We start from the raw sequence: 24,057 nt of genomic DNA, 5'->3' as shown, positions 1-24,057 counted from the left end.
GTTACAGAAAGGGGGAGCGGGGCTAGCTTGAGAGAGGATGGCTCAGTAATTAAGGCATCTATTGCACTTGCAGAGCACTGGAGTTTAGTTCCCAGGCCCCAAGACAGCTTACAACCTCCTGGTAACTCCAGCTCTGGGGACCCACTGGTCAAACACACACAAATAAGTTTCCTACACACAAACACAAAGCTTGTTTTTGCTTTGTTTTTTGTGGAGGCCCGAAAATGTGAGCCTATTTCCACGTTGACCAAAGGTCAGAGTTGCTTCAAGGTTACTGTAGCCCTACTTCAAAGTTTCCCAAAGTTCCGCTCTCTTAAGGTTTTCGTCAACGGGTGTTGCTAACAGAGAGATCTTGTATTTCAGGAATAGAGAAGTGGTATGTTTCTACCTCAAACAAAAGTCTAAGGATCCGAGTAAGAGTCCAGTTCCTTTAAGGAGATAACATTGGATTCCAACCTGGGAGTAGGTTGCCTACAGAATGTTTTGTTCTAGCAACAGAAAGTTTAACTATGAATGTAGCCCATGACCTTCAACTGCTCTGTTCATTTCCTTGTATCAAATGCATTTTTCTTCTTGTTGTTTTTAGCTTTCTCCTACCTCTTGGGGCCAGGGGTATTTAAAGCAATTGGAAATTAAACATGGGCGATTTCAGTATTCACTGGAACTCCCTCCTGGTACTATTCTTTTTTGTTTTATTTTTATTTGTGTCTTCATATACTTTACTATTTCTAAATCCCCATGCCCCTACCCTAACGATTGGTATTTTTGTCGAGGCTGGTCCCTGACTTTTTTTCCTTTTATTTTTTATGACAGGGTTTCTCTTAGCTTTGAAGCCTGTCCTGGAACTAGCTGTTGTAGACCAGGCTGCCTCTACCTCCTGAGTGCTGGGATTAGTTTGCACCACCACTGCCCAGCCCTTTGTTGCTGTTTTTAAAATCTTAAAAAGCTGAGAATTGAGTATGTAGCTTAGTGTATGGCACTTCTCTAACCTAGGTAAGATCCTGGGGGCACTGGAGAGATGGCTCAGCAGTTAAGAGCACTGACTGCTCTTTCAGAGCTCCTGAGTTCAATTCCTAGCACCCATATGGAGGCTTACAACCACCTAGAACTAAGTCTCATAGGATCATCTGTGTACAGATAGATGTATATGTAAACAAAACATCCTAGGACCTACATGGTAATTCACAACTATCCTAATTCCAGTTACCAAGAATTTGAGAAGACCCCAACACTGAACAAGAAAGAAAAGTAGAAGGGAAGAGGGCAAGGGGGAGAAGGGAATGGCAGCTGCTAGAGCAGTAGAGCAGGCCCTGACTTTAGAATGAAATCTCACCTCTTAGAAGGGATTGTTGGCAGCCAGGCAGTGGTGCACTCTGTACCTCAGCTCTTAGGGGGCTAAGCAGGGTGGGTATACTTAGCAACAGGGTTTCTCTGTGTAGCTTAGGAGCCCATCTCTGGCCTGGAACTCAAGAGATCCACTTGCCTTTGCCTCCTGAGTGCCGGGATTAAAAGGCTTGTGGATTTTAGGAGTATGACTTTTGCTGGGAGGCAATGGTGGCGCAGCCTTTAATCCTAACACTCAGGAGGCAGGGGCAGATGCAGGTCTTTCTGAGTTCAAGGCCACCTTAGACTAAGTTTCAGGACAGGGGCTAAGAAGCCATTTATCTGACCCAGATGTCTGTTCATATTGCCTACTACAAAACTGATTAACTCTGAAAACCCTGTCACATAATATCAAAACCAATGTAAAAGAATATGTAAAAATATCACATAGCATTAAATTGCAAATATATTTATTACAATGTACAGATTAGTTAATAATTATATACAAATATAATCTGAGCTATAAAATCTCCACTAGTTACAATTTAAAATCATTGATCTGAAGAAGCCAACTCAAATCTTGTTCCCAAACTTAACCTTAAATTGTAAAAAATAAAATCCAATAGCTTGGATTTCAAGTTACAGGTGAAGGGCTGCCCCGTTTCAGCACTCGGAAAGGCGGACCCCATCTGCACAGAGCCCATGACATCTATGCAGGTCCTTACAGCACCACTGCAAAATACGCAGCTACAACATCCACGCCATGCCTGGCCTTGGAGGTGTTCCTTCCTTGGGAGGGACCTGACATCTGGGACTGGGATGACAATAATTTTGTTCTTCTCCTTCAGTCAATTTGTAAAGGTCCTTTTGTCCTTGCCACCACATCTGTAGGCAGGCAGTGCAGGGAGTATTCTAACCAGTCGCTTCCTCACGAGATGGTAAAGGTGGAATCTGGAACAATTTTCAAACACCCAGGGAACGTACAGATGTCCCACTCCTTGCAAATATACAGGTTCTGGGAACACAAAACACTAAGTGTCTGAAATCAAACGCTAAACTGAAGTCTGGTTTTTAAAAATGTCTATGTATTGCCACATTTTCCTTCCTAAGCCCTCATGCCTGCTTTCCAAATGACACAGCTTTCTAACTAGCCCATTTCCACAGCACTATACCAGTTCACTAAATGCAGGTGTACAAATTACACAAAATGAGGGTTCTGCAAAACTAAGACCAACTTTCCTGGTGCTGCATTCTTAGTGTACGTGAATGAACAATGTCACCACTGGAGGCAGACCTTAGAGCACATCAAACGGAAATAACCAGGGAGATCAGAAACTGAGGTAGTTAGGCTGCGAGCTCTTCTGGAAAAACTCCTCCCCATCACCAATTTAGTGGACCCCTCTTTTGTTCGTGTCCCCACTACCCATGGCAGGAGGCACAAGCTAAGAACTGACCACTAAAGAGGTGGTTAAACATACCCCAACCTAGCATACACACAGCGGATAAAGCTAACTGAATAAACCAGGCATACTACTCAACACAGACTATTCAAGATCAAGCTTTGGGTAAGACTTTCTGGCTGGTCTAGCTATACTTTATGATTTCCTCAAAGAACAAGCCTCACCATTGCTTCTCTGAAACAGACACAATAAACCTGGACACTCAAGTTTGTATTTGACATTTCACACTTAAAAACGCAGAACTACCTAATCCAAGTTTACAGTGTCACCATGACAGGTTTTAAAAGTGACAGTGCTGAGGCAGGGTATAACACTGGCTTTCTGTTAAGAGGACATAAAACAAAACTGAATTTCTGAGATGTCTGCATATTCCTCCTAGGAAAATTCTAGGCTTTCAATTATAAAAACTGAATGCCTACAATGCAAAGATTACTTTCTAGAGCGCTTTACAGTTCCTATCACCGGGAGTTAAAGAGCCACACTGAACCAGAACTACAACACAGAAACCTTCCAAAGGGTCAGTTTGCAAAGAAATCAAACATGCTAGATGTTAAAGTTTGGCAGAGCAGCTGGGCACCACAGTGTAGGTCTTTAAAAAACACACCAACACAACTTTCCCAGTCAAGAAAGTACTGCACTTGTGGGTTTGTGGTGGTCCTTGGGAATAGCTTAAATAGACCTAGATATAGAAAAAAACTCTGGATGTGTGGCACACACATGTGCAATCCTAGCAAGAAAACAAGAGGATCTTTCAAAGGCATCCTTGGCTAGTGAATTCAAGGCTAGCCTAGACCACACAAGACAAATTCTTTAAATTAAAAATAAAAATAAAAAAAGAGGGGGGATATTCACTATGTTTTCAAGTGCTACAACCATGTCTTTTAAGTTGAGAACATATACAATAGGTTTAGCTTTAGGGTAAATAGGTCAAATCTATGAAAGTGGAAAAAAGTGCAAGCATAGCCTATATATATATATATATATATATATATATATATATATATATATATATATATATATATATATAGGCTATATATACACTCAGCAAATTAAAGCAGGAGGATTGCCATGAGCCCAAGGCCATAGTGAGACCTTGCCTCAAAATACATAAACACATATACAGAAAAACAAAAGCCCATTCACTTTAGAATAGGAAAAGCACAAGAACCCAAAGTTTTTAGATAAGTATGCATACTTTAAATTGAAACTGAACATGTAGTACTGGGGATTGAACCCAGAGCCTTGCATGAATTAAAATTGAATATGCAGTACTAGGGACTGAACCAAGAGCCTTGCACATGTAGGCAAGTGTCCTCTGCTACTAACTATATCCCCAGCCTCCTTTTCCATTTTCATTTTAAGGCAAGGCCCAGGCAGACCTTGAATTTTCTATCCTCCTGTCTCAATCTCCAAAATAACTGGAATTACAGGTCTGGGAAGAAACTTTTCTGTGCCAGGCATGGTGATGCAAGCTTTTAATCCCAGTACTCAGGACAGGAGGCAGAGGCAGGGGGATCTCTGTGAGTTTGAGGCCAGTTGAATCTACAGAGCAAGTTCCAGGACAGCCAGGGCTATACAAAGAAACCCTGTCTCAAAAAACCAAACCAAAAAAATCCAACAATCTTTTGTTTTGTTTGTCCCTTAAGACCTGGTCTCAGCATGTAGCCCCAGCCTGGAGCCCACTATGTAAACCTGGCTGCCCTCTGCCTCCAGAAGAAAAGTATTGAAAGTGCAAAGTAACAAAGGGTCCCTTTCACCTCCAGGAAGCAGAGGATATTTATAACCACATCCAGTAGGGCATGGTGGCACAGGAAGCAGAGGCAAGAAGATATCAATTTCAAGACCAGCCTGGTTTACACACAAAGATCTAGGCCAACCAGAATTATGAAGTAAGACCCTGTCTCAAAAACACAAAAACCACATCCAACTAAATAGGAAAAGGGAAGATTAAAAACTAGAGATTCTTCATTATCAGAGTTGGTGTTTCTAATGAGACACATCACCCAAAATTAATTCCACTACATCACTAAACACAAGTTGTTTCTTTAAAAACATGTCCAAGGACAGCTGCCAATATCTGTTTTTAAGAGAAACCTCTCAAGCAAGAGAGAGTGTGGGCCAGGGCTGCAGCTTGTTCGCTTGTCTTAACATTGCTGAACAACAGTGAGTGCTCCTGGAGTCTACTGAACATTCTTTCTCTGTGCTCAAATGTCAAGCAGTAGCCAATAGCATCTTCTGTTTCTTGAATCCGTTTCTGGAACCTGCATCCATCCCTTGCAAATTCTTCCCATGGTCCTTTGCGATCCTCATCATCACTTATATAATACTCAGTTACTTCTTCAAGAAAAGTTACCTAGAAAGACAAACCAAACGTTACTCTAGAATCTTAGAACACACACACACATACACACAAAATCTTTGTCCCCACTACGTATGCGGGTAATGATAGCTAACAATGCTGCAGAAAGAGATATGCATTTCTTCTCACATCTACAGACACAGTCTCTTCAAGTCCAATTCTTGTTTTATGGTATTGAAAAATGAACCAGAGATAGGAACTCTGGATTTCTTATTATTAATCCCCACTATCCTTTAATTCTTAAAGAAATACAGAAATTCAGATTTTAAGTATTCTTTTCCCCAAATGAAAAAGTATTCAGGGAGTAACCACTACAACCCTGAAGACACTCCCATGACCCCAGCACTAGAAGCTGAGGCAGAACAATCAGAGGTACAAAGCCAGGACGGCTTACAAGAGACCCTGTCTCAGATAGATAGGATAGATAGATAGATAGATAGATAGATAGATAGATAGATAGATAGATAGATAGATAAATGTATGTTGCTTTAAAGCATGTTTAACAGTTACATCAGCTAATCCCACCGAGGCCTGTGGCTTTCCTTCCCTTTACATCAGGCCTAGGAATGCCCCTGAGGACAATTAGTAGCATGTAACACCTTACTAGATATTGCATTCTAGTGCTTACCCAGTCATCGTCACTAAGATAAAGAAAATAAGCACCTTTACACTGTTTACTAAATGCCAAACTTTTTTCAAAGGTTTGCAAATGTTCACATTTGATCTTTGTGCCAACCCTATGAGATATGAACCAATGCTGTTACCACTGGACAGACAAGAAACCAGACGTCAGCGAGCAGCCCAAATCCCACAGCATCTCGGTACAACTAGGATGAGAAAGTCTACAATCTGCTGCTCTGCAGTACACACAGTATTTCACACTCCACGATCTCAAGGACTCATTCTAACAACTGGGCACCTTATTATTCTCATAAAACTAAAGAATGGCAGGTAGCAGGGGCTGTTAAATAACTATCAGATTTAGACACAACCTCTTCTAGTTTTGATTATTTCAGTCAGTAGTTTTAAGCTAAACTTAGACATGTGGTTGGCCTGGGAATGGATTACGAGTTTCATATACTCCTTTATCTTTTGTTAACTCAGGCTGGAGGTGTAACTAGCTCAGTGGCGGGGTGCATGTTTAACATGCAATAGGTTCAGGATTCAACTCCCAGCATCACAAGACAAAACAACAGGTCTTGCAACACTTGTGCAACAGATCTTAGTATATTCCCATTGGATAAGTGGAGCAGGGGCATGGGAATGAAGTAACTTCCCAGGTCTGGCGGCTCTGCCCCCGCCCCAAACACATCCCGGGCCTACTGTCCTGAGCAGAGAGTGCGGGTCTGCAGAGGCCAAGCCTCCTGTCACTACTCCACTTTGTTTCTTGCCTGTTCCCTCTCAAAAGCATTTTTCCTATCCTGAAGAGAATAACAAGACCTGGAGATGTAGCTAAATGATAGACCAAGTTCAGGACAATCAAGGGGCTAGTTACATTCTGCAGTGAAAAATAAGTAAATTAAAAAGGCTCTTACCATTTAGATATTTCCTGTGCCAAGACTAGTTTCAGAGCTGGCCCTCTGGAGCCAGTAGCTCACAACACTGTCATCTGACAACACTCACTGGTGCAAGTATAAGAAACTAAAAAAACTCCCTCAACAATAAAAGACATATTTGTGTTGGGGTGGCATGTCTTCTTGGTTGATAACTTCAGCTCAATAAGCAGCAAAAGAAATAAAGCAATTCAAATGCCCTGAACGTATATTAAGTAAACCGAACAATGGTAGAATGAAAGAGCAAACACACTGTCCCACGAAGTTGTAAAGTTAGTTTGAAGGCTCACAAATATCTCTGCACTTCAGAGGCTCAGGCACCAAGCACATCATGACTTTGAGGCCAATTTGAACTTCCATGAGTTCTAAGCCAGTTTGGGCTACATAGTGAGACCTGAAACCAAAATGGGTTGCAAATTCTAGTCAGCTTGGGGCACTGCGAGTTGCAGGAAAGCCATGAGTATTCGGGTTTTTTTTTTTTTTTTTTTTTTGAGAGATACCCATGTATCTCTGGCAAGTCTGGAACTCACTATGTAGACCAAGTTAGACTCCAAAACTCAGAAATCCTACCTCCCAAGCCCTGGGATTACAGGCATACATCACCACAATCACTTCCCTTCCGGCAACACTAGATAAGCCTAATTTGCTACTTGGGTTATCAGTACTAGTGCTACAGTAATACATAATATACTATAATAATTACTAGTATTCCTTTGGGTTCCAATGGAGAGGCACTGGTCAGGAAAAGAAAGTATTAAGTATTCATAACAAACTACATATGAGCCATTTTTAAACTTCAGGCCCCACCAACCTAAATGACAGCTCTGCTCCCATCTGTATACTGCATTCTCCTTCCAGAAGGGAATACTTCTCTACATTGGGAAGAAGGGTCATTTGAGCATTTCTCAATCCAAGCACACAAGCTCAGAGGCCTTCCTCAAAACTATGCACAACTATGGCTCCGTAGGGAAAGTCATGCTGCTATGGCAACCATACCAAAAGACAGCAAATCATTAGTCATGTAAAAGCAAAGAAACAAACCTTTTTTCTTTTGCTATGGGTGGATTTTTCTCCAGAAAGAGTCTCTGGCAGTCCAGAGTCTGGACAATTATCTTCTGGGCTCTGTACCAGCATCACCTTACAAGAAAGTAGGGTATGACACCCAGAAAAGGCCACCGTGGCCTCAGAAGGGGCTTGTGAGTCCTGACAGCCTTTCCAGTTCTTCCCTGACGTTTGAAAGGGAGCCTTAAAATTGAAAAGGTTGTAGGGGTCCTCAGAACTGCAGAAAGAGTTCCACAGTCTAAGACTCTCCGCTTCATCGGCACTGGATTCCCAGTCCTCTTCCGCCCCAGAACTATGCTCGGGGGTATCAGGAAGGGGTCCAGCTTGAGAGCTCCCCACATCGAAAAGGTCAGGCAAGGAACTCCCTGAATTGCATGGGTCTCCAGGGACAATTCTGGTAGCAGTCTGAATTGTGGCTGTAAAGTTCTGGGGATTGTAAGGATCTACACTGTAGAAAGAGTTCCAGAGGTGGCGCCCTTCCGAGACTTGTCCGTCGTCTGATTCGGACAGGGAGCCGTCACTATCAAAGCCATCGTCCTCGGGATCCTCGTCCCAATCCTCACTTTCTGAGTCTGGGCTGCTTTCCAAGTCACTGGAGGCGCCTCCCAAAATATAATCGATCAGTTTGTTGCTACAAACTGGTCTGGCCGAGACAGGAAGGTCATCCTCGATGTCTGAGCCGTCAACTACACTAGTGGGGTCCTCTTCACAGGCTTTTTCCACAGCTAACTCGCAGGGCAGACTGCTTCCCTGGGGGCTTTGGGAAACTTCTTGAATCAACACGTCTATTTTTTTCCCGGTGGGATCGGGGCTGACTCCAGGAAGGGGCACCGTCTGTACTGGGTTATCTGTACAGTGCTGTGGGTCCATCCGGAGATGGCCGTGTTCCTCCTCCAGGCTGTGGTAGCCGTTATCTTGGTCAGGGGTGGGTAGCTCTTGCCCCTTGTTAGCCTGCAGGAATTCTAGCCGTTTCATACGAAGGTGGTGGATTTCCGGCAGGCCTTCTGTGGAAAGAGGGGGACACCTGTGCCACGCGGTTCCCGAGATCTCTGCACGCAGAGGCTGGGGGTGACAACCATCTTCAAAAAGGCAACTGCTCTCTGGGGGAAGTGTTCGGAAATCCACCAGCTGGCTAGCTCCAACGCTGTTCCGACAGCGCAGCTCCCAGCAGTCCAGACCGGAAGGGTTCAGCAGATAAGAAACTACCTTGAAACTGCCTGCTCTCTGCTCAGAGGGTGCCGAGCCAAGTTCTCGGTGGGAGATCAGACCCGCTTGAAGACTGCTGGGCAACAACTCCACCCCCCAGAGCGGCTGCGCTAGGAGAAAAGGGTGCGCTGCGGAGTCCAAAGCTGTTTCCTGGGCTTTCAATTTCAACTCCAGGTCTGAGGATGAGTACCGCCATTGGGGTCCCTCCTCTAGCCAATCAAGGGGGCTGACAACCAAGTCTTCCGAAGAGTCCAGCTGCAGTGAACTCAAAGATTTCTGCACCGCGGCAGCGGCAGGTTCCTCCCGTCCTCTCAACGCTCTCAGGGCACTGTAACCTGCTACGAAATCTAGCCATCTGGTCGGAATCATGCCACCGAAAAGCTGGCTCCAAAAAACCAGCTTCTGGACCAAGCTAGGGAGCAGCGCAAAGAGCTGGGAAAGGAATCTGGTCCAGTACCTGGTTCGAGGCTTGGGCAGGGCGGAGGCAGCCAGTGCGGGGTCCCCGGAGTTTTTCCGAGAAGGAGTCAGCAAATCGGAGGAGCGAGCGGACCACCGCCGAAGGAAGGGCAGCCGGAACCAGAAGCCCATCGGAGGAGCAGGCCGCTTCCGAGGCCCGCGAGTGCCCAGCTCCATCTCCTTTCCCTGGCAGTTTCTCAAGACTGGAGCGTGGCGGGGTCGGCGGGGTCAGGGCGGGCGGGACCCGAGGCCTACACAGCCTCAGCCTTGCCCAGCCACCGAGTCGGTACCGCAGGCCGATCCCCGCGCCGGCAGAAGGGACCCCAGGAGGGGAGGCTTCCGTGGCGGGCGGTGCACCGCACGGCTTGGCGGCCCACGCAGGCTGCGGCGGTCGCTGCCACGTCCATCCCGGCGGGGAAGGAGGCTCCCTTAGTCCGTGTGAGACCGCTCCACCATAGACCAGATCCCTCACGCGGCAGCGGCGGCGTTTCCGGAGACCGCGGCCCGCACCCTGGCGCCAAACGGGCGGGCGGAAGGGCTGGGTTGCAGGCGAGCGCTCAGGGAAGCGAAACTCAAAATGGCTGCAGCCGAACACCCGGAAGCTGGCAGACGGGCCTGAGATCCGAGGGCGTCTACGTCTACCGCCCAGCGCCACCTAACGTCATTCGCAGAACCCCACCCCCATCCCCCGAGAGGCGGACTTGCCTCACCCTCGTGCGCCGCCGCTGATTGGCTGTGCCTGTGGTCCCTATCGGCTTCCTTACTCGGGGTTGAGCGGGCTCACACGCGGAAAGTTGCATCAGCCGGACCCGGGATGTACGCCTGCGCGGTCAATTAGCTCTGGTCTCCTAGGAGACCGCGCGCTCCACCCTCTGGGTTAAAGGGACCGGCTCGGGGAGGTGGTAAGTGGGTGTCCACAGAACCTGAGAATTCTCCTGAGCCCTTTTTTATGGGTCCGATAAATTGGGCAGAGTGTCACTTATCTGACACGTCTGTCGTTCTTCTCGTGTTGTTGAGTGCTTAAGTAGACGTGAGTTAAGTATGGTTAAGGTGGTGCCATATAGCCTACGTGCCTGGGGTTATATGACACAGATGTAGACACAGATCATCCCAAGTGCGTAATAGTTGTGAAAAACTCAAGTGACAGCTGAAGTCATTCGTGCATTCCTGTCCGCCTGCTGTAGGGCTTCCAGGTCTCTAGCCTTGCCTGTGGTCTGATTTGGACATCACAAAGGAAACCGTGGTGTACAGGACAGGCTGAAGTCAGAGTGGGAAAAGTCTCACCACCTGTTGACTCCCACGCTTCTCAGCAAAGGCCTGCGCCACACACCCGGCCTTTAGGTCGTATTCTTATTTCTTCTACTTCAATCAACAGTGCAATGACAAAGTCAAGTAGGGGAATAGTTAGAACTAAGATGGAAGATTGTTGATATGCAAAGAGGCCAGCTGATCTTCCTGCTTTGCGGGGCATGTTCAAGGAACAAGCTATTTCTTTCCCGAAACCAAGAGTTTCTGTTTATTCCCCAACAATATCTAATTACTTCTGTCTGGAAATATCTGGATTCTTAATTCTAAAAACTTTAAGAAAATGTATTAGTACTATTAGAAAAGAGATCCAAGTGTGCAAATTAATTACTGGAAGCTTCAATTCCTTTTGTGAGGAAGCTAAGGGTCGGAGAGCTGTGCTCCTATTATAGTGCCTAGCCAGATAGTGTAGGAACACAAACATTAGCTAAGATTCTGCTGTTATTCTCCTTTACAATCCTCGATTGTTTCCCACTGCCTACAGAATAAAGGTTCTATTCAGCCTGAGCTCCCTGACCGCTACACAGCCTGCGATTCTCTTCATGCATGTAGTTTCCAGAGCACTGGGCCTATGCTTCCTCCTGGCGTTTGATGGCCAGGGGGGCCCTCACCTTTTCTGGTCACTTACCTACTCATACTGCTAAGTTCAACTTAGAGGTCAGAGTCTGAGAGCCAGGCATGGTGGCATACGTCTTTAATCCCAGCACTCAGGAGGCAGAGGATCCCTGAGAGGCCAGCCTGCTCTACAGAGTGAGTTCCAGGATAGCCAGGCCTACACAGAGAAACCCTATCTTGAAAAAGAAAAACAAACAAACAAACAACACAAAAGAGGTAAAGTGTGTGCTTGGGGTCCTCACTGGCCCTCCCACTCAGGCTCAGGTGGCTCTTTTCAACACTGGTACCACACCTCCTAACAGAATTTAACAGATTGTGCCATCCTTCGCTGTAATGAACTATACCAACTTCTTCAACTTCCAATTGACAAGAGGAACTGTTTTCTGTAGAAAGTTCCCTTGAAGCCAGGCGATGGTGGCTTTAATCCCAGAAGTAGAGGCCAGCGAATCTTTGAGTTTGAGGCCAGCCTGGTCTACAGAGCAAGTTCCAGCACAGCTAGAGCTACACAGAGAAATCTGGTGATATTTTGTTTGTGGTCTAACAAATAAAGCTTGCCTGAAGATCAGAGTGCAGAGCTAAGCCACTAGTTAGACTTAGAGGCCAGGCACGTACCTTCAATCCCAGCAGAGGTGGACAGATCTCTGTGAGTTCAAGGCCACCCTGGGCTATACTAGATTGATCCAGTCTCAAAGAGAAACAGAGACAAGTGGTAGTGAATCACATGTTTGATCCCAACACTGGGGAGGTGGAGAGACAGGAGTGGTATGGCTGGGTGAAGAGAGGAATATAAGGCATAAGGCAGGTGGAGACAGGAGCTCAGACCAGTCAGTCTGAGGATTCAAAGAGATAGGATCGCCCTTTCAGTCTGAGGTAGAGGTAAGAACTCTGAGCTTTCAACTTTCACCCCTGATAGCTGTAGCTGACTCCAGGATTTTATTATTAAGATCAATTAGAATTCGTGCTACAGAAATCCTGCCTTGAAAGCCTTGAAAAGAAGAAAAAAAAATCCCTTGACGTTGGTTATTAACTGAGTCATTAGGACCTCTTGGAGATTTCTTTTTTATTTTTTCTTATTTCAGAATTTCTTACATTTGTATGATGTGTTTCTATTATGTTCTATTCTATCGGTCCTGAGCTTCTTCAGGCAGTTATTGCTTAGGTCAGGGTTCCTCCTCCTTTTTTGTTTGTTTGGGTTTTGTGTTTGTTTACTTTTGGTTTTTTGAGGCTGGGTCCTATGTAGCCCTGGCTGTCCTGAAACTTGACTCAATTTGCCTCAGACTCACAGAGATCCATCTGTCTCTGGTGGGATTTAAGAGGTACACCACCATGCCTGGCGGGCCCCTCCTCTTCCTCCTCCTCTTTCTTCTCTCTGTGTGTGCTCATGTGTGTTGCCAGCCTTGCCAGTGCTTGCCTGTGTGGAAGCCAAGGGCCGGCACTGAGTGTTTGCCTCTTTCGCTCCACCACACTTTCTGAGACAAGGTCTGTCAATGGGCTTGGGATTCACTGTTTCAGCTAGACTAGCTGGCCGGTGAGCCTGTAGGTTCCCTGCGTCTTTGCCCTCCTGCGATGGGATTGCAGCCACTAATTACCTGAGGTTTTGTTTTGAGTACTGGCCTGGGGATCTGAGCTCAGGTCCTCATGTTTGCGCAGCAAGCGCTTTACCCATGGAGCCATCTCCTCAGCCTTGGTCAGAAGGTCTTAGAAATTCTCCATGTTCTCTTCACAAAGCCTTTTTTTGTTTTTCTAGACAGGGATTGTTTGTGTAGCCCTGGCTGTCCTGGAACTTGCTCTGTAGACCAGGATGACCTTGAACTCAGAGATCTGCCTACCTCTGCCTCTTGAGTGCTGCGATTAAAGGCATGCACCACCATGTAACACCACAGAGACATTTTTAGGTGACCACAAGTAATAATATGCAAAACAACCATTTACTATAATAAATCATAAAGAAATTTAGTTTAAAATAATTTTGTATACCTATAATTTTACCATTTATTAAAGGAAAAATCAAATTTGTATACATCTTACCTTAAGATGAAAGGTTGGAGAGATTTCTCACCAGTTAAGAACACTGGCTGCTCCTCCAGAGGACTTGGGTTCAATTCCATATTGGCTCACAACTGTCTGTAACTCCAGTTTGAGGGAATCTAATGCCTTCTTTTGGCCTCTGGCATCAGGCATACATATGGTACACAGACATCATGCATGCAAACAAACAAAAAAACCCCACATGCACATTTTTAAAAAAATAAATAAAAGCTGGGCATTGGTGAAGTATGCCTTTAATCCCAGCACTTGGGAGGCAGAAGAGGGTAGATCACTGTGAGTTCAAGGCCAGCCTGGTCTACAAGAGCTAGTTCCAGGACAGGCACCAAAGCTACAGAGAAACCCTGTCTTGAAAAACAAAAAACAAAACAAAACTCTAGTAAGATGGATATACCAAATTTTACATAGTCTTGACTAAATTTTTAATATTGTAAAACTTCCAGCATTGTTGACATTTTTGAGGTGTTTGTATTTTTATTTTATAATCACCAGTGCTGGGAATGACACGTCACATAAATATATAGTATAAAAATGGCTACAGTATGGCTAGGGACCTGCTGTGGGGCAATGGTCTTCTACCCTGTAAAGATTTGTTGCTTGTATTGCTTTAATAAAATGCTGATTGGCCAGTAGCCAGGCAGGAAGTATAGGCAGGGCAACCAGAACAGGAGAATTCTAGGAAGAATTCTGGGCTCAATTTGTAGTTGTCACCCAGACACAGAGGAAGCAAGATGAAAATGCCTCACTGATAAAAGGTAGCAAGGCACATGGCTAATACAGGCAAGAATTTTGGGTTAATGTAAGTTATAAGAGTTAATAAGAAGCCTGAGCTAATGGGCCAATCAGTTTATAATTAATGTAAGCCTCTGTGTATTTCTTTGGGACTGAACAACTGTGGGACTGGGTGGGACAGAAACCTCTGTCAACAAATGCCACCCAACATGGGGCTCAAACTCATGACCCTGGGATTACATACTCTACTGACATAAACAATGTATAAATATCTTGATCAGAGGTAGAAATATATAATGCAATATGATAAATATATCCTAAGATTGTATCAGTATACAAAATGTCTTAGAGGTAGAAACATGCATGCATACAATCTGACAAAATAACTTTGTGTAGGTGTACAAATATTGTAAACAGAAATAGGAGCATATCAACATAACCAATATAATTTGAACTTGTATCAATATACAAAAATCTATACCAATGTAAATTGTCCATAAATAATAGCTCACAAGTATTCACTCTATTACTCACTATTATTATTAGTGTAAGTTCACACTAATCTACCTATTATCCCATTCAATTTTCCCTCTTTTTTTTTTTTTTTGAGATCTCTGGACCTACAGGTACCATTCCAGAAATTGTTGAAAATTGTGCCCGAGTTCCAAGTCAAAATTTATTTGATAATTTGTGTGTTTGTTCATTCATTTTCTGAGACAAGGTCTCTCTATTATGTATCTTTGGCTACCCAGAAACTAGTAGACTTGAACTTACAGATATCCACCTAATTCAATGAATTGTTTGTTTGTGTTGTTTTGTTTTTCAAGACAGGGTTTCTCTACAGAGCCCTGGCCATCCTTGAACTCGATTTGTAGAGCAGGCTGGCCTCAAACTCACAGATATGCACCTACCTCTGCCTCCCAAGTACTGATACTTTTTATCTTTTTTACTTTTTTTTTTAATTTAAAAAGATAGGTTCTCACCAGGCAGTAGTAGTGCATGCCTTTAATCTCAACACATAGGAGACAAAGGTAGGTAGATCTTTGTGGGTTCGAGGCCAACCTGGTCTACAAGAGGTCATTCCAGGATAACTAGGGTTGTTACACAGAGAAACCCTGTCTTGAAAAAAAAAAAGGAAGCTGCTGTCTGTTCTGTTTGTTCTGTCTGTTCTGTAATGGCAGCCTCTGATTGACTCTACTGTGCTCTTTCAAGTACCCTATTTTGGGGTCTCTGCAGATGCCACAGTCAGTAGAGTAAGATCCACATGAGGCGAGAAGAAAATCGGTTCAACGTGACTCAGTAGCCAGTGTTGATCTAAACTTCTAGAGTCTGACCCTGACAGTTTATTGTTTGCACAATTAAGTACAGCAACTTGACAAAAAGTTTCCTGGTGTAACACAATACCGTGTGCATTAAGAGGCATAATTACATTGAAACTTCTCTCAAAAGTACATGCCACCTCTTCTGTGAAGATGGACTGTAGAGACAGGCTACACGTGTTATCTTAACGGTCTAGGGGAAGGAGCTGGGGAGGAAAACAGGTTACACATCTCTTCCAGTTGAGGCGACAACTCTGCGTGTTTAACATTCCTGGTTTCCTTAGTGCTGTTTGTGAGCGCACAGACCTCTGTGCTTGTGCTCTCAACACCCTGTGCTGAACCAATCACGTGACCGAAACTTCCCATAAACCCTAAAAGGTTGTAAAAGCCAGATCCCAGAGACTCCTCAAGAGGGATGCTGGGAGGAGTGCTCCAGAGGCTGCTCTCTGAAGAGTGCCCTCAGCCTCCCCTGCTGTCCCTCTCAATAGAACTCTTTCCTTTTTCCTTTCTTTCTTTTGAAGACTTACTTTGTTTGTTTGGTTTGGTTTGGTTTGTTGAGACAGGGTTTCTCTGTGTAGCTTTAGAGCCTGTCCTGGCACTAGCTCTTGTAGACCAGGCTAGCCTCGAACTCACGGAGATCTGCCTGCTTCTGCCTCCCGAGTGCTGAAATTAAAGGCGTGTGCCACCACTTACTTTGTTTTATGTGAAACAGTGTCTTGCCTGCCTGCCTGTGCACCTTGTGCATACCTGGTGCCTTAGGGAGGCCAGAGGAGGGCTTAGGATCTGTAGAACTGGAGATACAGATGGTGGTTAACTGGGTGTGGATACTGAGACTTGAACCCGGGTCCTTGGAAGAGCACCAGTGCTCTTAACCAATAAGCATCCCCTTTCTCTTTCTCTTGATCCTCCTGCCTCTGCCTCCTTCAGCAAATCCTATCGGTGTGCGCCATCACAACCGGCTTCTCTTTCTCTTAATGAAGCTACCTACTCTCCAAGTTAAAGGAAAGCCTCTCCTTGCCTTTAAGGCCCCTTCATGTTTAGATCCTCTTATTTTGTGTCCTTTCTCTCCCATGCTCTCCCCTCCTCCTTGAGGCTCAGTGATGGCTGTGAGGGACCTCACAGAAAGGATTTGTGTCAACTTCCTTTCTAGACTGCTGCTGGTGCTCATCGTTTATTACAATAGCCTTCTACGTGAACAAACCTCATATTCCAATCAATTTTCTTAATTTGTTTTAAACGAGGCTTGCAGATGTAGGTCAATGGAAGAGCACTGGTCTAAGAAGCCCAAGCCCTGGGCATTGCAAAAGTAAATAATTAAAAACAAATACAACTTTCTTGAGTGGACTTCCTATTCCTTGTGTAGTTTATCTGGGGGTAGGGGGATGGGGAAAGCATTTCAAGATAGAGTTTCTCGGTGTCACTGCCCTGGCTGCCCTTGATTTGTAGACCAGGCTGCCCCGCTTGCCTAGTGCTGGAATCAAAGGCATGCATCACCACACCCAGCTCCTCGTGCAGTTTTAATTATAATTCTTTATTATTCTTATCTTTGAAGTTGTTGAGGGAGTACGGGAGGCCAGAAAGCTTTTAAAGGCTGGAATCTGTGGCTTGGTCTTGCTGTCTCACTGGAAGAGACCAGTGAATCAGCGATTCAGCCAGAGGGCAGAGGGCGGCTCTGTACACAGAGATAAGGAGCTGGCCAGAGCTAGCTGGTGAAGACCAGAAGTCCTTGGACGTTTTGGCGGAAGGGCAAACCCTAGTGCACTGTATTTACCTCCAACGATGTTGGCAGGCCTCAGCTAACAGGTGCACAGCTTCTGGTTGTCTTCCATCCTTCCAATCCCATCCCTCTCTGTTCTGCCTTCACACCCTGCCTTCCCAACTCAAGTCTTTTGTCTTTGTTGTTCAGGTTTTTGTTTGTTTGTTTTGAGACAAGTGCTGGGATTACAGATGTTAGCCCCCGTGTCAGGTGCTATTCACCTACCTAGGCTCTCAGAGACAACAGCCCTCGTCGTCATCACGTACGTTATTTTATTCTACAATGGTCCTTCACCTCTGTCCTAAAACCACCCTTCTAATCAGACATGCCGCTCACACCTGTAAAAAGCCCAGCACTTGAAAGGCTAACCCTGGAGGATCGCTGTGAGTCTGAGGCCATCCTGGGCTATATCCTAGTGAGTTTCAAATCTCTCCAGAGTGAAAGAAACTCTGTCTCAACCAAACAGAATGAACAACACCCTTTCCTTCTCTTGCCTCTCTTACTCCAACACTCTCCTCTGACAAAACCCCAACCTCAGTACACCAAGAACCCACTCATCATCCCATGCCTGCAGTCACTCAGGCGTGCTGACTGCTTCCATTCCCACTTGCCCACTAATCTCTTCCCTGCTGGGTACCCTAGCCTCATCCCTTAGTAGTCCAGTTTTTCCCAGGTCTTGAGACCATTTTACATTGCTCCCCCTTCAGATCCCCAGCCTTCCCAAAAATACACATTCTTAGCTTTAAATCCCACCTCATATTGTAAAAACCAAAGTCACATTTTAAGTTTTAATTACTGTGCCTAAGATCCGGGGAAGCAAAAAATGCCTCTGGCCTGCAGCCCATGGACAGACAGCTCCTGAAATGCTGGGGGCCATTGTTTATGGGAGATAACAAGCCACAGGTCTGTGTTTTCATTCACCTAAACAAGTTTATTTGCCCCACCTATCCTTGATCACTTGTACTTGATCACGTGTGGGTGGGAGGTTCATAGGCAGGAAATAACATCAGGATGTGTGCGTGCCCCTGATTGGACCTGATGGGAAATACTTAAACCACTGCAAACTGCCTTGGGCTATTTTCTGGACACAGGGATGGACCTGGCCAGAGTCTATGCACCTGGCCAGTATTTAATTAAAGCTTGCTTCAAATTTGGCTTCCAATTGTGGTAGTGGTCTTATTTCCAACCAGTGGGATTAACAATATTCCACTGAGAAAACAAAAACCCACTCCATCCCCCCCCACCCCAGTCTACCTGTAGCTATACCCACATTCAGAACCTTTCATCTCATCACCCACCAGGAAGCCTCCAAGATCCTACTCCTTCGTTTCACTTAAGGAGCCCGGCCTTGTTTTCTCTTCTCTGAAACACAGACTTTTCTCTCAGTAGTAAATTATTTAGGCTAGCATGCTTTAATGGAAAATATATTTTTAAATCCTCCTAGATACATTCTCCTCCAACTTTATTCATTTTATGTTATTGAGTATGAACGTTTTGCCTGCATGTATACTCATGTACCATATGCATGCAGTGCCTGAGGGGGCCAGAAGAGGAGGCAAATCCCCTGGGAATTAAGTTATAGATGGTAATATGCTGGGATTTGAACAGGGTCCTCTGGAAGAGCAGTGAGTGTTCTTAATCAAAAGGGCCATTTCTCCCCTTTCCTCCAAGGTTTTTTTTTTGTTTTTTTTTTTTTAACCAAAGCTAGATATCCCAAGAGTTGCTTATGCTCATGATCTCCATATTCTCTCTCTCTCTCTCTCTCTCTCTCTCTCTCTGCTACTCCAGTGTGACCTTACCCTGTCCCATCTACACGCAGCCTCCAAGAACCTTTTTAGTAGTCTATCTAGTCTCTAGATTCTGAATTATGCCGGCTCTAAGTTGCTGAAGCCTTAACACCCAGTTCTTTTGAATTTGTATTATTTGGAACTTCCTTCTTTACAGATGATCATGTTAAAAATGAAGTCAGAGGTTGAGAGCACTGACTGCTCTTCCAGAGGTCCTGAGTTCAATTCCCTGTACCCATATAGAGGCTCACAACCATCTGTAATGAGATCTGGTGCCCTCTTCTAGCCTGTAGGCATACATGCAGACAACACTGTATACATAATAAAAACTAATAATTAAAAAGAAAGAAGCCATTAGGGTGAGACCTAATCCAATTAGTAGAATACTCTTAAAAGGGGAAATTAGAGACACGTGTACACACACAGAGAGTGCTATGAAAACTAGAGTGCTGTATCTGCCAGCAAATAAGCGGACACTAGGAGAGAAACCTCAAACAGATTCTCCCCCACAGACCGGAGCCCCGCAGAGCCTTGGTCCTGGACTTGCTGCCTCTTCCTCTGATGGGGTGATAGGACTGCACCCACGCCCGGCATTGAGCAGCAGCTTTGCTTCCCATCATAGCATTCCCTTGGTTGTCCTAGAATTTCTGCTGTCTCTTCGTCCTCCTCCTTTTCCCTCCTGTTACTCTTTGTCTTCCTCATACTGGTTTTTCTAGGTTCTGTAACCCAGGTGATTTCATCCAGTTCCAAGAATTTAAATGTCATCTAAATGCTCAGTCCTGGGCCTAACCTTCAGACTGACTGCGTCTGTGAGCTGCAGATTTCAGGCCTCTGTTCCACTCTGACATCCATCAGACATGTCGGACGTACTGTGCCTTCATCTCATTCACACACATAAGCGAATATTCGACCTAACTGAGCTAGTGCCAAGCCCCAGGGGACTTCCTGGACGCCTCTTTTCCTTTGGGGGACTGAACCTGTGAGGCAGGCACTCTGCCTCTACACTGACCTCCCCTGTCCCAGTCCTTCTGTGTTGCTGGGTATTGGCTGGGACTTCACACATGCCCGGGAAGTTGTGCCACTGAGCTACATTCCCATCCCCAGAATGACATTTTAAAATAAAGTCACGGCACAGCTGTGGGTACAAACCTGTAATCCCAGTAGTCAGGAGGCTGTGGCAGGGTGATAAGGAGTTCAAGGATATTCTGGGGTACATAACAAGTTAAAGGTTAACCTGAGCTACATAGTGAGACCTTGGCTTGAGTTGAGGGGGGGATGGGGACAGAAAGAAAGGGAAGGGAAAAGAGAGGAAGGAGGGAGCAGGGGTGGGAAGCTGGCTCAGTTAAAGATGTCCTCTGTGGAGCCCACTCTACCCACCCTCCCCTGTCCTGTCTTGTCCATACCACACTCTACTACTGCATAGTAATCCCCAGGTTTTGTGAGTATTGGTCCTGTACCTCCTGAAGACATTAAAGTCCATGAATGTTAGGTGACTTAGATAAAATGACATCCTGAGCTATATGGGAGTTGACTGAATACCCATCGCCCTCTTTAAGCCAACTGGTGAGAAGGTGGTTCTGTGTTTATTACCAGAAGAAATTCCTAAAAATCTAGGGCCCTCTCCCCACACATATGGCAACATTCCCTGGACTCAAGAAGAGATCTCAGTTGAAACTAAAAGTCCTTGGAACACAAACCTCATTATAGGCAGAAATGTAACACACCTGTGGAGGTTTTTAAGAAAAGTACTTATACAAATCTTTAACAATTGAACTGGTGTTAAGTATTAATAAGTTTTTGTCTCAGAACTTTATAGATACTGGAATTTTCCTTAAATTAACTATTTGCATCAAATTTATAGAGCTAAAGAGGGATTGATTGATGGAGGAAGGTCATTGGTTAAATAAAAAGAAACTTCTTGGCCTCATAGGTTAAAACATAGGTGGGAGGAGTAAACAGAACAGAATGCTGGGAGGAAGAGGAAGTGAGCTCAGAGGCCATGCTCCCCTCTCCCGGGCAGACACGATGAAGCTCCTACCCAGGATGGACATAGGCTAGAATCTTCCCGGTAAGCGCATCTTGGGGTGCTACACACATTATTAGAAATGGGCTAGTCCAGGTGCGAGAGTTAGCTGAGAAGAGGCAAGATATAATGGGCCAAGCAGTGTTTTAATGAATACAGTTTGTATGTTGTTATTTCTGGTGTAAAGCTAGCCGTGCAGAAGCCGGGCGGGACGAAAAGCAGGCCCGCAGCTCCTACTACAATTGATTGTCTTCCTAAGGGCTCTGTCTTAGTTAAGGCTTCTGTTGCTGTAAAGAGACATCATGACCACAGCAACTTTTTTTTTTAATTACTTGTATTTTGTGTGCATTGGTATTTTGCCTGCCTGTATGTCTTTGTGAGAGTGTCAAATCCCCTGGAACTGGAGTCACAGTCAGTTGTGAGATGCCATGTGGGTGCTGGGAATTGAACCAGGTCCTCTGGAAGAGCAGCCACTGCTCTCAACTGCTGAACCATCTCTCCAACCCCAGACCATAGCAACTCTTACAAAGGAAAACATTTAATTGGGTATTTAATTGTATGCTGTGAATACCATTGGTTAATAAAGAAGCTGTCTTCTGCCTGGCAGGGCAGAATAGAGATAGACAGGGAAAACTAAACAAACTAAACTGAATGCTAGGAGAAAGAAGTTGGAATCGAGAGAAGTCATGTAGTCTCGTCCAGACACACTGAAACCTTGCCAGTAAGCCACAGCCACATGGTGATACGTAGATTAATAGAAAAGGGTTAAATTAAGATGTAAGAGCTAGCCAATAAGTATCTAGAGCTAATAGGCCAAGCAGTGATTTAATTAATACAGTTTCTGTGTGGTTATTTTGAGTCTGAGCAGCAGGGAAAAAACAAGCAGTCTCCTACAACAATTGGGGCTTGCCTACAGATTCAGAGATTTAGTCCATTATCTTCATGGCAGGAAACATGGCAGCATGCAGGCAGACATGGCGCTGGAGAAGGAGCTGAAAGTTCCACATCTTGACCCACAGGCAGCAGAAGGAGACTGTGTACCATACTGGACATAGCTTGAGCATAGGAGACTCAAAGCCCTCCTCTATAGTGACACACTTCCTCCAACAAAGCCGCACCTACTCCAACAAGGCCATCCCTCCTACAAGTGCTGTTCCCTGTGGGCCAAGCATTCAAACACATGAGCCTCTGGGGGCCATACCTATCCAAACCAACACAGGCTCAATAGTTGAGTTCTGGGGAAAAGCCACTTTTTTGTAAGGATGAATAATCCTTACCGACACAGGTAAAAGTGTCTGTTGCTGAGCCTGACAACCTGAGTCCAGTCCCCAGGAGCTACGTAGTAAAGGGAGAGAACCAACTGCTGAGACTTGTCCTTTCAGCCATGCATATTGGCAAACACATACACACTGAAAATAATAATAAAAAAAAGTAGGGCTTTTATAATCTCAGCACTCGGGCAAAGACAGGTAGATCTCTATCGGTTCAAGGCCAACCTGAGCTACACCATGAGTTCTTGGCCCACTAGCATTAGTAAAGCCCTATCTTGGCTAAAAAGAAAAAACTGGTTCAAGGCCAGCCTGGTCTACAAGAGCTAGTTCCAGGACAGGCTCCAAAGCTACAGAGAAACCCTGTCTTGAAAAACCACAAAAAAAAAGAAAAAGAAAAGAAAAAACTGACAACCAAATGCCATCCTTCTTAAAGGGCTCATATATCCTTGTTCTCCTGATTCCCACTTCCCATTACCCAGACTGTTCACATCCAAATGCCGATGGCAGACCCTTCATGGGGACTCTTTTCCCAGAGAAACCCATAAAGCCTCTAAGGAATCGTAGAATATGGGCAGGAGGGGGCTGGAGAGATGGCTCAGAGGTTAAGAGCACCGACTGCTCTTCCGGAGGTCCTGAGTTCAATTCCCAGCAACCACATGGTGGCTCACAACCATCTGTAATGAGATCTGGTGACCTCTTCTGGCCTGCAGGCACACATGGAGGCTGAACACTGTGTACATAATAATAATAATAAAAAGAATATGGGTAAGAGAAACAGATCTTAGCTGAAATTGTTTTTAAGAAAGCAATGGTGTGGCTCAGTTCTATCTCTCCCTCTATTTAGATTTTATGCATATGAGTGCTTGGTCAGTCTGTATGTGTACCGCATGTGTGCCTGGTGCCCACAGAGGTAAAGGAGGGCAGCAGATCTGGAACAGGAGTGACAGACAGTTGTGAACCATCATGTGGGTGCTGCTATGACAGGACAAGACAGAGCAGAGGTTCCTCCATCTTGTATTATTGTTGAGGCCATTTCCGTTTTAGCTAGAATTTGATCTCCCTGGTGGAGAATCCATGGGAAATTACCCAGCTCTATTCTAGAAACCCAAGGTCAAGATGCCCCAGCTAACTCATCTTAGCTTCTGTTAAACTGCTTGCTTATGTGAAGCCCCCCTGCAGCTGTCAGTCAAGATGCTGGGATATGGTTTTTGCTCTCATAAATCCTGTGCTCTAGATACTGAAGCTATCCCTGGATCCCATCCACCCATCCACCAGATACATGAGTATATTCCTGGTGAACTGGAATAAAGATTTTTGGTTGCCTATAACCTGTATCTATGCCCTCTTCTGGCCTTCAGGCATACACGCAGAAAGAATATTGTATACATAATAAATAAATAAATAAATAAATATTTAAAAAGAATCTTTAAAAAAAAAACCTGTATCTAGATGCTCATCTCTGGTACTCCCCCATAACATTGGGAACCAAACTGGATCCTCTGCAAAATAACCACTGCTCTTAACCGCCAAGACATCTCTATAGACCCTTGGTAGGAAACACATTAGAACTGAGAGATAGCTTAGCAGTTAAGAGCACTTGCTGGTCTGAAATGACTAAGGGAAGGTCATCCTGTCCTGACTCCATTTCTGGTTTGCTTAGACAGTTCTCAAACCTCTGCCCACTCCCCACAACAGTCACTTCTGCCTTGTGAGATTTCCATGCCTGTTGGGAGCACAAAGGTCCTAGGCCTCACAGATAAACACCACAAAAACAAGAAATGTTT

At 45.0% G+C, this 24,057-nt stretch overlaps 1 protein-coding gene across 1 annotated transcript; it reads right to left on the bottom strand.

Annotated features, from left to right (window-relative positions):
- Window positions 1-1,776: 1,776 nt before the first annotated feature.
- On the bottom strand, window positions 1,777-10,055 carry Ppp1r15b (protein phosphatase 1 regulatory subunit 15B). The gene is made up of 2 exons (XM_075987940.1): window positions 7,737-10,055; window positions 1,777-5,136 (listed from the first exon to the last, which is right to left on the bottom strand). The coding sequence occupies exons 1-2, from the start codon at window positions 9,594-9,596 to the stop codon at window positions 4,867-4,869; spliced, it is 2,130 nt and encodes a 709-aa protein (XP_075844055.1). The 5' UTR covers window positions 9,597-10,055; the 3' UTR covers window positions 1,777-4,866.
- Between the last annotated feature and the right edge of the window lie 14,002 nt (window positions 10,056-24,057).

Source organism: Microtus pennsylvanicus, chromosome 10, assembly GCF_037038515.1.
Source record: "Microtus pennsylvanicus isolate mMicPen1 chromosome 10, mMicPen1.hap1, whole genome shotgun sequence".
NCBI lineage: Eukaryota > Metazoa > Chordata > Mammalia > Rodentia > Cricetidae > Microtus > Microtus pennsylvanicus.
The sequence above is the reverse complement of the archived record's forward strand: the minus strand, read 5'-3'. Positions and strand labels throughout refer to the sequence as shown.

What these genes read in the sequence shown, in the direction of transcription:
- Ppp1r15b (XM_075987940.1), bottom strand. Translation starts at nt 9,596, where the DNA reads ATGGAGCTGGGCACTCGCGGGCCTCGGAAGCGGCCTGCTCCTCCGATG. An exon ending in CCCATAGCAAAAGAAAAAAG is followed by an intron (nt 5,137 to 7,736) that starts GTTTGTTTCTTT and finishes TTGTCTTTCTAG; the next exon opens with GTAACTTTTCTTGAAGAAGT.